This window comes from Nilaparvata lugens, chromosome 3 (genome assembly GCF_014356525.2).
Source record: "Nilaparvata lugens isolate BPH chromosome 3, ASM1435652v1, whole genome shotgun sequence".
NCBI classification, from domain to species: domain Eukaryota; kingdom Metazoa; phylum Arthropoda; class Insecta; order Hemiptera; family Delphacidae; genus Nilaparvata; species Nilaparvata lugens.
The window spans coordinates 10,924,421-10,939,650 of record NC_052506.1 but is presented as its reverse complement, the minus strand read 5'-3'; the positions used below and the strand labels follow the sequence as shown (position 1 = coordinate 10,939,650).

The window sequence follows — 15,230 nt, the reverse complement described above, 5'->3', positions numbered from 1 at the left end:
TTAATTTTTAGTGATTCATTTCAACAATTATTAACATACGATCAAAAAATATTTCCATAGAAAAGCTGCCCCATCATAGATGTGCGAGAAGGATATAGTGAACTACATCGCTTTAATTATTCATTTATTCGAGGTAATAACGTCGAGGCAATCCAGCTGCTAGACAACGGAAGATTGGTGCGGAGGCTCAAAAGGAGGAAGACATTTGAATTAGTGCAGTGCAAGTGGTTTCAAGTGAAAAAGCAGAGCAGTGATTGAGTGTAACAATAAAATCATGCTTTATAGTACAGTTATTTAATAATTTAAGTACATAATATTATCATTAGCAGTAAGATATTCTTGTGAGAGTTTCTCTGTATTTTATTTTTATTTAGTAGGTTGGGTTCAATAATTTGCTCATTAGTCTAATGACTAGATAGCAATCGTAAATTTCAAAAATTAAATTACTAAATTTATTTTTAAAAAATATTCAACAATGATAAAACACATAGGCTACTAACTCATGAAATGATTATAAGTGTAAAATTGATTATATCTGTTGAGATGTAACAAAATATATTGAGGTTTTTAATAGTTCTGGAAATGAGTATCGAAACACTAGAAATGTCTCGCTACTTCAATACTTTTTAAATATCGATCACGTAATAATATACTGTATACAATAGATTCTAATATTTGATTAATAAAAAGTCAATGAGTCAAAAAGTCATTGCCAATTTCTGACAATGGTGTTAGAACCGAAACTGGTCTTTCTAACTATCAATAAATCTGTGGTTTTTGACAATTTCTTAGTCTTTTTGTATGAATAATTATCACAATATCGACTTCTCAACTACACAAAAAGTAATATTTGATTAACAAAAAGGCTGAACAATACTGGCTGGCACTTCAAAATTGTTTTGCTAAAACGAATTTCTTTCTCTAGCCGAGCTTTTCATAGTGTAGGATCTCATAAATAAAAGGTTAAGCTTTGGGATGATTATTATTTATCGTAAGGCAGATACACAATAGATACACAAAATAGCTCATGAGTCTAAAATTCCTAGTTATACACTGTAGATACACACTGATATATTTCTTTGAGATGTTGTGTAGTTTTCGGTCAGGAGAACATAAGTTTGATGACCGCCATCATTTGCTAGTCCATTTAGCGTTACCCAATATGCACCATGGAGGCGAACTAGCATTACCATAATTAAGTTAAAAACTTGAAATTAGCGTAGCAGTGTTCAACATAAAATTTATAAGTTAATATGGCTCGTTTTCGTGTTTATTACTTCGGAAATTATCATGTGGAAATTCACTGTCTAGTATATTTATGAATTTACTGCTAATCTAGTAAAGTTGCCTTCTGAGAAGAGTTGAGTTGGTATTATGTGTGTGATATTTTCTTATTGTATAAAATAAATTGAATGTGTATTCGTTGTGTAGGTGAACGTTGATTTGGACTTTGAGATTGTTCAATCTCTGCAACATGGACATGGAGGTTGGACAGATGGAATGTTCGAATGCCTCAACTCAACCGGAACCGTCATCGGAATCGATCAAGATCATGACATCGTTGTGTCCTATGATAGTGGAAACAGGTGTGTACCACAATGTTGATCTATGTGCAATAGGTGATGAATAATTACTTACTAGTTTTATCGGATGGACAAGTTAAACTGTCGATCCCGGCTGAAGTATGACAGTCGTAAGGCCCATTGACGGCTTAAATTATATATGCAGGTGAGGTGGGACCTTCCTGCAAGGGACTCCCCCCAACAAAAGCCATACAAATTCACTTTTTAACTACTTAATTTTTAGTGATTCATTTCAACAATTATTAACATACGATCAAAAAATATTTCCATAGAAAAGCTGCCCCATCAATAGATGTGCGAGAAGGATATAGTGAACTACATCGCTTTAATTATTCATTTATTCGAGGTAATAACGTCGAGGCAATCCAGCTGCTAGACAACGGAAGATTGGTGCGGAGGCTCAAAAGGAGGAAGACATTTGAATTAGTGCAGTGCAAGTGGTTTCAAGTGAAAAAGCAGAGCAGTGATTGAGTGTAACAATAAAATCATGCTTTATAGTACAGTTATTTAATAATTTAAGTACATAATATTATCATTAGCAGTAAGATATTCTAGTGAGAGTTTCTCTGTATTTTATTTTTATTTAGTAGGTTAGGTTCGATAAAGTTTGCTTATTAGTCTCATGACTAGATAGCAATAGTAAATTTCAAAAATTAAATTACTAAATTTATTTTTAAAAATATTCAACAATGATAAAACACATAGGCTACTAACTCATGAATGATTATAAGTGTAAAATTGATTATATCTGTTGAGATGTAACAAAATATATTGAGGTTTTTAATCGTTCTGGAAATGAGTATCGAAACACTAGAAATGTCTCGCTACTTCACGTAATAATATACTGTATACAATAGATTCTAATATTTGATTAAATAAAAAGTCAATGAGTCAAAAAGTCATTGCCAATTTCTGACAATGGTGTTAGAACCGAAACTGGTCTTTCTAACTATCAATAAATCTGTGGTTTTTGACAATTTCTTAGTCTTTTTGTATGAATAATTATCACAATATCGACTTCTCAACTACACAAAAAGTAATATTTGATTAACAAAAAGGCTGAACAATACTGGCTGGCACTTGAAAATTGTTTTGCTAAAACGAATTTCTTTCTCTAACCGAGCATCTCATAGTGTAGGATCTCATAAATAAAAGGTTAAAGCTTTTGGGATGATTATTATTTATCGTAAGGCAGATACACAACATAGATACACAAAATAGCTCATGAGTCTAAAATTCCTAGTTATACACTGTAGATACACACTGATATATTTCTTTGAGATGTTGTGTAGTTTTCGGTCAGGAGAACATAAGTTTGATGACCGCCATCATTTGCTAGTCCATTTAGCGTTACCCAATATGCACCATGGAGGCGAACTAGCATTACACATAATTAAGTTAAAAATCTGCTGGAACAATTTTGAGGTTAAAGAAGGTTAAAACTCAATTTTCACAGAAAATTTGTTTTTCAATTACACATGTCCAAAATTGCTTCTTTGGGATAATGTTTTAATACGAATGGCTGCTAAAAAATATTGATGTTGTGAAACTTTTTTTCATAATTGAAGATACTTGAAATAAAATAATTTGAATATTGAGAAAAAGTATTATCAAGTTATAAAAGGTGAGCAATAAATCAGTGACTATTTTTAAATATCTGGAATTCTTCCCTTGAAAAAATATTACTTATTTTTTAGGGCAGATAATATCTATTTATTTAATGATTCAATGACACCTAATTATTTATTGAAATAATTGGGGAAGGACCAACAGGCACGTCCAGAAAGTAGGTTATGTTTCCTTCACTTTAGAAAATTGTCCAATATTGTTTGAAATAGTATAGGATTTTATTATTTTTACAAGAAAACACTGACTGGGAGAGAAAAACTAAGGATCTCTTTGTACTGTTTCTCGCCCGAATTTCGATTACATTTTAAATGTCCGAAATAGGGTTATGATTTCACTTTTTTGAAATTTAGTAAATTTTTACTCAAAAACAACAAAAACTAAGAATTTTGAATTTCACCGTTGAAAAAATAGGCCTGGTTAAAAAACGAAAATATTACTCTCGAATCACCAATAATTGAAAAACGTTTTCGTAATTCTATAAAATTTAGAGCCAAAAAACACAACTCACTATACAGCACAGCTGACAATACTTTTTATGAGCTGAAAGTTTATACTAGTTTTCTTCTGCCCTTTAAAACGCAGTTCCAACATTAATTATTTAATAAATGTTTGAAACTTTCAATTAAATTGTTTAATTCACAATTCAATTACTATCTTACTGAGTATTGCATTTTGTGAAAAATGGTGAACATTTGATTTGTTTGCGTTTCAGATGGACGTTCAACCCAGCGGTTTTGACGAAGCTGGCGGTGGCCGCACCCAGCACGTCTGAGACGCAGCAGCAGTTCGCAGTCGGCGACTTGGTGCAGATCTGCAACGACCTGGAACGCATCAAGGTGCTGCAGAGGGGACACGGCGAGTGGGCCGAAGCTATGGCTCCTGTGAGTAGGCAAACACATTTTTAGTATTCGGTCCCGGCTGCCTAAAAAACAGTCGTTAGGTCATGTCAGAGGACCTGAAATTAATCAGTTGCGACTTGAAAACTGTGACAACAGACCTGAGCCAGCCACGTCACTCGATATTATTATTATTATTAGTAGGCAAACATTTGTTCTATGAGTAGAAAAACAGTGACAAGAGTTTTTTACTTTCCTTGTCCTATTACCATAGGTAAGAAAAGTATTGCTTTCCGAAAAATTAAGGTACCCAAATTTCTACAAGTTTCGAGGTCCTCATTCTCATCTCCAAAATTAACTGAATGACTTGAAATTTGGAACTTAAGGTCCTTACAATATAAGGATCCGACACGAACGATTTCGATCAAATGCAATTCAAAATGGCGGCTAAAATGGCGTCAAAAACAGGGTTTTCGCGATTTTCTTGAAAACGACTTTAACGATTTTGATCAATACTATGCCTAAAAAAGTTATTGATAAGCTCTATCAACTGCCACAATTCCCATATCTGTAAAAATTCCAGTAGCTCCGCCCCATCTATGCAAAGTTTAATTTTAGATTCTCAATTATCAGGCTTCAGATACAATTTAAACGAAAAATTTCGAGTGGAAAAGATTGAGCATGAGAATCTCTACAATTAATGTTCATTAACATTTTCTCCTAAAATTGAAAATAAACTCGAGAAAATGTGATTATTCAATTGCAAACTGTTGATTCTATTTAATCATGCACTATGAAGAGATAGCAGACATCGTGTGTCTCCAGCGTTATTGTCCTGTCACCAGATGGCTCAGATCTTTGAATAGTAGACTTGAACACTAGTGTCAGGTGATCAATTTTCATAACGGCAAGGAAAGTTGTGTGAGTGCGCCACAACAGATTTTTCCGGTATGGTACTCAAAAGTAGTTGTTGGAGAAATAGGCTTTGCAGGCAATAAGGGTCATTTTAAAGCACTTGATACATCTGATACTTTTTTGCGGATGATGCCCTCATGAGCACTTTGCTCGCACGTGGGTAATGGGATGTAATGAGATGATCATCATTTTGTCTACTACTTTTTAGTTAACTACTGGAGAAATTTTGCTAGAAAATGCACTTCGCTCTAGAGCTAGGGTTGATTTGTGTAGTCATAGTTATTCTGGTACTTCAAATTACATGGCTTGTCTTCATTAATTCATTTGAGACCCTAACCGAGTTTCAAATTCAAACTTCTCTTCACTTGTCTAGTAAACGCACAATTGATTTTGAAGATAACAGTGCTCAATAATCTGGTTCAAGAATGTCTTGCCAACACTTTGGCCCGGTTGCACAACAGCCGGTTAAATTTTAACCGTGATTAATTCCAAGAGAACTAATCAGAGAAGGCTTTTTTGAAAAGACAGTTAAATTTTAACTGTGATTAATTCCACGAGTACCAATCAGAGTGTTTTTGAAAAGACGGCTTCTCTGTTTGGTTCTCGTGGAATTAATCACAGTTAAAATTTAACCGGCTGTTGTGCAACCGGCACTATGTCTCTAAACGCCTGCCTAGTAGCCATGGATATTCATGTTATTCAAAACAAGTTCAGGTTCTTATTTCTCGTAATAGTATTATACTTAACAAGGATGGGAAGGGGTATTTTGCAGGCGAGAATGATGTTTCTACTCGAGGCGTTAGCCGAGACTAGAATTCCATTCGAGCACTGCAAAAGACATTCACGTCCAAGTAACGTACACTATTTTTTGTCATAATAATCTAAAGAAGAATAATTGAGAAATAGAAAACATCACCTTCTTGTGCTGAAGTTATTACATCATGCATTCTATAAACATAACCTAGTTTACGAATTCCGAATCAGTGATTTTGTGGACAAAACTTCCACCTGGAGCGCTGAAGGTGGTTTTTTATAGCAGTGTTGCTGTTCCTAATTCGGAACTAGAAAACATACTCGACTATAAAGAAAACATATGGTTTCATTACAGTAGAGTATGCTGTAATGAGAATCATATGTTTATTTGATCTGCAAACAGCTGTTTACCGGATTTATTTCATGCATGGAAAACAGCTGAGATTAAATGACTATGACAAAAATAGTTATTTGTATATCTAGAGTGAAAAGTACGACTTTTTCTCCCTGTGGGAAAAAGTTTGAAGCCCGAGGCGAACAACAACAATTTTCCTGAGGGAGAAAAAGTGTTTTTCGCTCGTGATGTACATAACATTTTTCCTCCATCTACATTTTTTTATAGAAACTGCAAATTAAATAATTCTAATAACTTACGTATTGGTGACAATGATTCCTAACAACATAATCTAAAATCTAAAACCTAAAAACCGGTCGTCTGATTGGCACTGCCGATTGCGCTATCAATCGGCCAAAGTTGTAACAATCATATCAGCTGAGCTACCAAAAATGGCTGACTCCAGATCACGCGGTTCAGATTTGAATTGCAGAATGCAGATCAAAAATATTTGTGGCTGGTATTTTGAATAGAATAAAATATTTAAAAATTGTATAAATTTTTATCGTCTACCAATATTAAGAATATAATATCATACAAACATATATTTCATGAGTTGATCAAATTTCTGGTTGTGGTATTGAATTCAGTTGACTCAATGACAGACACCTCTATTACGCTTTCTCATCTGAGCTTAGACCTTCTAACCTATTACCATGTAAGTTTTTAAATAGAGATGCTTCCCATGTTATTTAAATGGAGTCACTTTTACTCCCTAGGGAGTTTTTCTGTTTTTTACTATCTAGAGCGAAAAAGTGACACTTTAGTATTATGTTTCAGGGAGTAAAGTAAGTACTTTAGACAGTAGGTGGAGGAAAAATATATTTTGTCCGTATTTCTGCGTTGATTTCTATTTTCAAAACTATTTTCTTTTCCATGTTATCGCTAGACGTTGGGGAAAATTGGCAGAGTTCAGCAAATTTATCATGACAACGACCTGAAAGTCGAAGTGTGTGGAACATCGTGGACCTACAACCCCGTTGCTGTCAAGAAGGTCGCCTCTTCTGACGTATCAGCCCAGGCCAACTCAAGTGGAGGTATGTTCTTCTGTAAAGTGTAAATTATTCTATGTAGAAAATAAATTCTGTACTCTCCAGATTTTTTTTTAGAAATGTTGCATAATCAAATAAAGACAATATTCATCAATATTGAAATAGTTATACAACTATTAATGATGAAAAAATTCAAGTTTCAAAAGGGGTGATAAATTATAGAAGTTCAACATTCCTCGAGACACATCATATCATGGATGCCACACTAACTTGTATCAATTAAAGTCATTGAACAGTTTCTTTTGAACCCTACTCAAGTAAAAGGCAAGCAAAGCGGAGTTGGTCAATTTCATTTTACAAAAGAAAATTTGATATTTATTCAAAGTGATATTTCCATTATGAATACTATAACACATAGAATTCTTAACATCTTATTTTACTACCTTCAAAATGTATTTTGTCAAATTTTTCAGCAGTTTCATCTGATAACTTTTCACAGTTCATTTATTGTGATGTTTGCTTTTATGTGGCATTTGTTCTTATGTGATATTTGTTCTCAAGTACTTGACGATGCCCAAGCATCTGTCACAATTCTCATGACAATAAAGAATGATTATCATTAATTCATTTATTTACCAATACTTACTCAAATCAATACTTGATAGAGAATCAACAAGATTCCCTTAAAATTGTTTCTCTCCTTTTTGATAGTCATCATAGTTTCCAGTTCTTATGATTATCAGAGAAATTCACATTCCAAATTAATATAGCTGAGTATTTGAATTTGTAGAATTTCTAATTTAGCCGTATTAAGGAAGCGCACACAGATCGTCATCGGACGGACGGCACGCATCGGACGGATCGGACGAATATCAAATCTAATCGTCCGATGCGTGCCGTCCGTCCGATGACGATCTGTGTGCGCCTACCTTTAGGCCACTACCTCCGTACGGAGGTAATGATTAGGCCCTTATGCAGATACTTGGTTTAAACGGAGAAATGTCAGCTGTTCATTTAAACCCCGTATGAAAAACATGATAAATGCAATCATATCTACAAGTATACGTGGTTTAGAGTTGAACGTAGTGTTAGCAATCGGCCCCAGAAACATGAAAAATTAAGCATTGCACTTGATAATACATTAGTAAATAAGAAAATTACTAAATGAATAATTAATAATTTAAAAAAAAAAAATTTCAATTCAAAAATTTTTATTCCCAATACAAACCTATTGAGGGTCCAGTTACCCAGTTACAAAAAAATCGAGTAACAGAGATAAATAAACTTAGACAATATAAATATTACACTTTAAAGATTTTAAAAGTATAAGATGAAAGAAAACAAATACAAATTGCAAAAAGAAAATAAGAAATATACATAAGATTTTGATAGAGAATCAATAAAAAAAAAGGGAAAATAACGAAAATTTATTAGAAAGGAATGAATAAAAAGGAAAGGGGAAAAATTGTTTTACACAACAGTAATAATACATTTTTATCGTTGAGGCAGGCGGCAGTGACAATAAAAAGAAAATTATCTATTTATTAAATTTAATGAATTATTAACAAATGATTATATTATTTGTTGCAGAACGTTTGAGTGCTCTGCTGAAGAAGCTGTTCGAGACGCACGTGTCAGGTGACGTGAACGAGGAGCTGGTGAAGTCGGCGGCGAACGGTGACGTGCAGAAGTGCGACGAAGTGCTGAAGCGAGTCGACGCCGACGTCAACGGCATATTCGGCGGCCACACCGCCCTGCAGGCCGCCAGTCAGAACGGCCATCTTGAAGTCATCAAGGCCCTCCTCAGGTGCACGGCCGATGTCGAAATCGAGGTCAGGTCAACGAAATTGAAATTGCAATTTATTCACAACACTGACATGTTTAAAAAATATTTTTACAATACGATTAATATATATTTATTTATTTGAGATACATTTTATGAGAGCACAAGTATAATATCCCATAATTGCTATCTTAATACATAATACAAGTAAAACAATTGAAAATGCAATATTTGAAGAATATTGAAAGAAATGAAAAGTTTTTACGAAAAGTAATAGAGTAATAAAGTATAGAAAGAGTATTATGAAGGAAAAAAGAACTCCAGTAGCTTAACAGCTGTGGTTGAAGTTCTATACTATTGTACATTAATTAATTAATCAACGTTTTCATTCATTCAATAATTCATTCGTTCGTTTATTTATTTATTCAATGATACACAAAATACAATTCATTAGAATGATTGGGGAAGGACCAAAGGCACTGCAAAAAACTGTTCCTTCTTCGAATTTTGATTCATACACTACACACTAGTCTAAAAAGTAGGTTATGTTCCATTTGCTATTGAATTTGAGTCCAATTTTCATTAAAAAAACTTGAAAACAAGAAATTTTTGATTTAGATTGCTTAAAACCAAATAAAATAACGAAATTACAATAAATTAAAACTGTAAAATAATGAGTTACCTTGAAAATTTCTATCTTAAAAATAAGAAACAAACTTAATAATTTTCATTGTTTCAAGTGTTGAAAAGGGAGACTGCACTACGAATTTGAAGGAATACTATGAGTTACACATCAAATCTATCGAGTTTTTAAGAGTGTTGAAAATGGGTTTAAAAATCCGAAAGCGTTCCACACGTGAGTACTAGTCTTTAAAAACATTTATTCAAAAACTTGACTGTAGTGTCCTCAAAAATAGTTGAAAACGAATGATAGTTTGTGCTAGTTGAACAAGCTATTATCAGTAGTTTAAACAATCTATTTGAAGCAAAGGAGATTGATGAGAGGAAGTTGAACAATAAACTTCTATGAATTTAGATGGAGCAAAATCTTTTGGTACAATAAAAGTATGTTTACTTTCTCAGGAAAATTACTCTTTCTCTGGACTACGCCACCAAGCGACTAACGTTCCTTAGCGAGAAGTTGTACTTTTGTCCCTAGATGAACAAATTAATCTAAGGTTTCATATTAAGACCCATATTATAACCTTCTATTCAAGCCTTCAATGAAATCAAAGTGATGACAATCAGCCAGCTTTATGTATTAAACGTTTTTAAATACTTTCAGAGTAACAAAAATATATATTTTTAAATATATAAATGAAAATCAACGAACCAGATACAATATAAATAAATATAAATGTTATGACTCAGATCTGACAATAATCCGTAAGCAACGTATTTATATAGCACCAAAAATAATTAATAAATTTCCTACAGATCTCATTGAATTTCCATATATCAAAACTGTCCCAAATACATAAGAGATTGGATTTTCTAGAATTTTTATTTCAATTTGAATATTTTGTGATTTTTTGCGTTTAAGAATTGCGATTTGCCAGAATTTTTTATTTTTCAATTCAAATATTTTGTGATTTTTTTTGTTCATATAAGAATATTATGATTTTCCCTCTTCCTATTTCCCATGTAATGTTTTCTATTTACACTGTATTATATGAATCAGTGTATCTATGAATAAGAGAGTACCATAGTTATAAGATACTCGAGAGAATTTTTTATTTTGTTGTGAATTTTGTTTCGATTCTTCGTTTTATTATTTTCTATTCTGTTTATATATTTGCTTCTGTGCTAACTCAATTCAAATCAGGTTAAGCGTATGATAATCCTCCTGGCTCCTATCTCCTACTCCCACTGGCGAACAAGAGTCATCTTATGCCAGTGGTTTTTTCCACTTACCGTTTATTATTATTACATTTTGGTTGGATTGTGTTGTCATGTTGAGCTTTGTTTGATTTATGTAAATGTATTTATGAGTGTGGAATATATTTGTATTTCAATTCAATTCTTCATTGCCAGAATTTAAAATGCAACAAATCAAGGTTAATAAATCAACACTTCTTACAAGAAAATAAAATAAAATCAACTACCGAGAACTAAAAACTAAAAATTTTTCCAGGCACCACCAGCAAAAAGAAAAGTCTTTGACCGCTGGTGGGAGTCGCAAAAAGTCCGATTTAAAATAAAACTAAAAACAAAATACAATTTACAATACAAAATCGAGTTGATGACAAGAAAAAAATACTTCACTGCAAAAAACAAAAGAGTGATAACGAATTTTGAGAGAGAGAAAAAAAGATTTTCAAATAGGAAAAACAGAGATAAAAAAGTATGACTACCATTCAAGTCTCAGGAATTACAAAATAAAATAGAGATTGCTTTATAAAAATATATACGGTATAATTATAGGCTATTATTACCACCATTCAGGTCCCAGGGTAAAGAAATACTTTTCCTTAATCCAATCCTCTTTCCCTTCAAATCTACTCTTTGATGAATATCAAATGGAATTATATTAATAAATCTAGAGCTCATATACATCAACTGTCTTCTTAACATGCTCAACTTAGAATCTTGAACAATATACTTCCGCAAACTGTCTGTTCTCAAGTTGTAAACTGTAATAAGAAATATGTATTTGTTGTATGTATTTGAAAAGTAATAAGAAATAAAATGTAACAAATCAATCATTTATATAAAATGTCCTCTGTGGTATTTTATAGGTCCTTTAGAGGAACTTTTATGGGTGGATTGCGAATGCTATAAGGATTTTTGATGCTTTTGATTATTTATTATTCTCAATCAATAATCGTTGTGGAATAGAATAGCATTACAATATTTGATAGTGAAGATAATGGAGTTTGTGTTGGCATTGGCAGGACAAGGACGGCGATCGCGCCGTGCACCACGCGGCGTTCGGCGACGAGCCGGGCGTAATGGCGCTGCTGGCCGCAGCCGGCGCCGACCTCAATGCACGCAACAAGCGACGCCAGACGGCGCTGCACATCGCCGTCAACAAGGGCCACGTCGCCGTCGTCAAGGCCCTGCTCGAGCTCGGCTGCCATCCCAGCTTACAGGTCAGTCACACATCATCCAACAGTAACATAACGTTTGCGTATAAAAGTGTTTAATCATATCTGCCGTTAGTTGCTGGACTCGTGAATACCGGTTTACAGTGCTCTTGAACTCTTGAAAAATTAAATTTATTCAATTCTAAAACATTCCTCTCTCTACCGTAGAGCGTAGAGGAATTTACTGCTGACTGCACAGTTGAGCCTCTAAAGGTGCGTACAGATATACGCGCCTCGAATACGCTCCGATCATGAACGTTACGCGAGATGTTACGCAAGGATTCGCTAGAGGTTCGAAATATGTATGTAAGGATGATCGCGCGCTTGTCATTGACTTCCCAACAACCTAACCTCACAATTAATGTGTAACGTTCAATCCAGCTGATCGGGTGACAAAACTAAATAAAATATTCTGACCAGGGGATTGCTGGGTAGCCTAATAATACATTATGTTTATATAATAATTGGCCATTTTTTGTATATTGGAATATGGGCTCAACAATAAATTTTCAATTTTTCGACCGAATTTGACTTATGATGCATGATTTTGAACCGCCTTGACGAGCCGAAAAGAATAGTACGATGAAATCTAAGCATTGTGTCAAAAGTTATAAGTGTATGAAATTTTGATCCTTGAGGTGTCCTTAAGCGCGCCTCTCCACTAGGAAATACTGAAATGAAATATATCTAACGGGTGATTCTCATAGAACATAATCTCATGAACTAATGTCATTGTGCGAAATATCAATGTGAGGACAATGTAGTTGGTGATGATGGTTGAAGCTGAAAATTATGTGTTTTTCACAATACAAGGAGCATTATTGCCAGGTGTACGTGGAAATCTATATGAGATAGAGCGCTCTACCTGATCTCAGATTTTAGAGCACAAAAATACGCCCAGAGGGATTTTGAATTATACATCTAAATGGTAACAATCGGATGATATTGTTGATCAAAAACAAAAATTGATTTTTTCCTCAAATTTCTCTCATTTTTGAAAAATCATAACTCAGCACTCATTGGAGATAGAGAGTTCCGAATGATTTCATTTTATTCAGAATTTTATAATATAAAAAAAGGCGAGAGCAAATTTTTCTGTCCGATTACGAGATTTGGCAGAAATAGCTGAAAACTGGAAAATGAGCCGAAAATACGAGGTTTTTGGGCCACTCTGTATCTAGCACAAGGAAATTTTGCATGAAGAAACTGGATCTGGACTTCTCTTATGTACCCAAATAATATATTAAAAAATCAGAACTACATTATAAATTGCATAGTGACTGGACTACTTATTTTAAGTGCTGAGTTTAGAAAAACTAGAATAGCTGAAAATTTACTTGAAAGTAAATGAAGATCAATTAGAACAAATAAATGAATAACTAAATAACGGAACAAATTACTGAAAATCTACTTGAAATTAAATGAAGAACAATTAGAAGGCATCATTTTATTGCTCCAGGGTTGTTGAAAATCCCATACTAGAGTATAAATGGTGATATTAAACAGTGATACATTCAAATCTATAAAATATCGATCAAGTATACAAAGCTTTTTCATTATGAGATTGTTATAATATGTAAACCCTTCTACTAAACCAGTATTCATCTATCACCACGAGCTCTCACTAATTATTTCATTCAGTATATTATTCAACCAAATAGCCTCATAATGTATTTAGAATTAAGTTCATCGTAGCGTATTTGAGCCAGCATATGGCTCTTAATTAAATTGTAGGATTTGATTGAATTGTGTGACAGTATGTAGATTTTTTATCCAATATAATATTGGACCAAATGTTATAGTAGCATTGAAAGGGGGCAATTCATTATAAAAACTCTGAGCGCTGTATGCTTGCTAGTGAATCATTTGTAATCACTCTAATTAATTTATGAAGTGAGCACTAATTTGGCGGATTAGCAATCAACTTGGAGGGCTTCTAATTGATGCATGAACGAGAATAAATCCCACTCATTCTCGAATAGTGTGTGTTTAATAAGCCGACAAGATGGTGCAGGGAGGACTGAATGTGCAGTGGCTTTTGTAAGGACATTTATTAAAGGGGATTAGCTGGGCCAGACAGCGCTGCGACAAATTTAATGCCCTTCAATTTTTCTCAGTTAAAAACAGTCTGGTCGACAGTCGCTCTACAAAGCCAAATTAATTATGCGCGCTCTAAAACCCTCATATCAAGCCTCTTTCCTATTCAATGATCTGTTGAGTGTGTTTCCATGAGAATGAACTTACGAACATATCTACTCGCCAATTTGTGTTTCGATTCTTTACTGATAAATGAACTCTCTGAAATTATAATGGAAACTTGTAAGATATGTTATCGGGGAACTTTTGGATCCCTGAAATAGATCAGGTGGTTTATTTTTGCAGTAAAACTTATCTATCTATGAAAACATGGAATCCCCAAAATAGATCAGGAAGGTGGTTCCTTTTTGCTGTACAACTTATTTATCTATGAAAGCATGAAAGCATACATGATTTCTCCCAAAAATTGTCTCCATCTATATATATAGATGTCTTTTGTAAGAATAATGATGAAGAAAACAAGATAGCATGAATCCTTTCCTCTCTTTTTAAATTTAAATATTCTGCCACTTAGATATATGTACGTTTTTAGAGTTTTGCAGATGTTCTTTAATAGGAGTGGCAATGCTGGCGCAATTGTGCGATCTTCATCGCGACATGGTAATAGAGCTCAATTGCCAAGACCAAGATCCACCATGTTCCAAAAATCTTTCTTGTTCTTAGGTCCAAAATTCTTCAATAATTTGCCTGACAATGTAAGATCTTGCCAATCGTACCCCTTGTACAGTAGATTGATCAGAGAGTGGCTATTCGGTCTTCTTCCGGAGGCGGTCGAAGCTATGTTTTTTGTTGTTCAGTGAGAGATCACATTTCTCAAATTCTAAAAGTTATTTTAATTACTATTTTCTCTGTTGTTGGCTTTCATCTTATTCTTTATTTGTTGTATGACTTTTATTTTTGTTTCTCAATGCCTTGTTTTTCATTTCCTAGTTATAATTACTGGATACATTATGTAAGGAATTCAATAAATAGAATGATTTTTTTTTACTATAAGAGAGTTTCTAGGGTCTGCAGCAACTCCTCCATGCGTACAGGGAAGCTTCCCTTGCATGAGAGTATTTATTGTCAAGACAATTAAATGTATATAATATTCATAATTGTATTATTTTTATTATTATTAGTTTATGCTCTAGATGATTAAGTATTATTTTGTATGCATTGT

At 33.5% G+C, this 15,230-nt stretch overlaps 1 protein-coding gene across 3 annotated transcripts in view; it reads left to right on the top strand.

The window, feature by feature from the left end:
* Positions 1–15,230, top strand: part of LOC111048168 (E3 ubiquitin-protein ligase MIB1) — a 356,450-nt gene that overhangs the window by 11,108 nt on the left and 330,112 nt on the right. For 2 of the 3 annotated variants that reach the window (XM_039425353.1, XM_039425351.1), the window contains exons 6-10: positions 1,432–1,586; positions 3,925–4,093; positions 7,000–7,147; positions 8,693–8,934; positions 11,780–11,977. In XM_039425353.1, coding sequence (XP_039281287.1) covers positions 1,432–1,586; positions 3,925–4,093; positions 7,000–7,147; positions 8,693–8,934; positions 11,780–11,977 — 912 coding nt within the window. The remainder of the gene's footprint in view (positions 1–1,431; positions 1,587–3,924; positions 4,094–6,999; positions 7,148–8,692; positions 8,935–11,779; positions 11,978–15,230) is intronic. The other variant, XM_039425352.1, reaches the window with a different exon arrangement.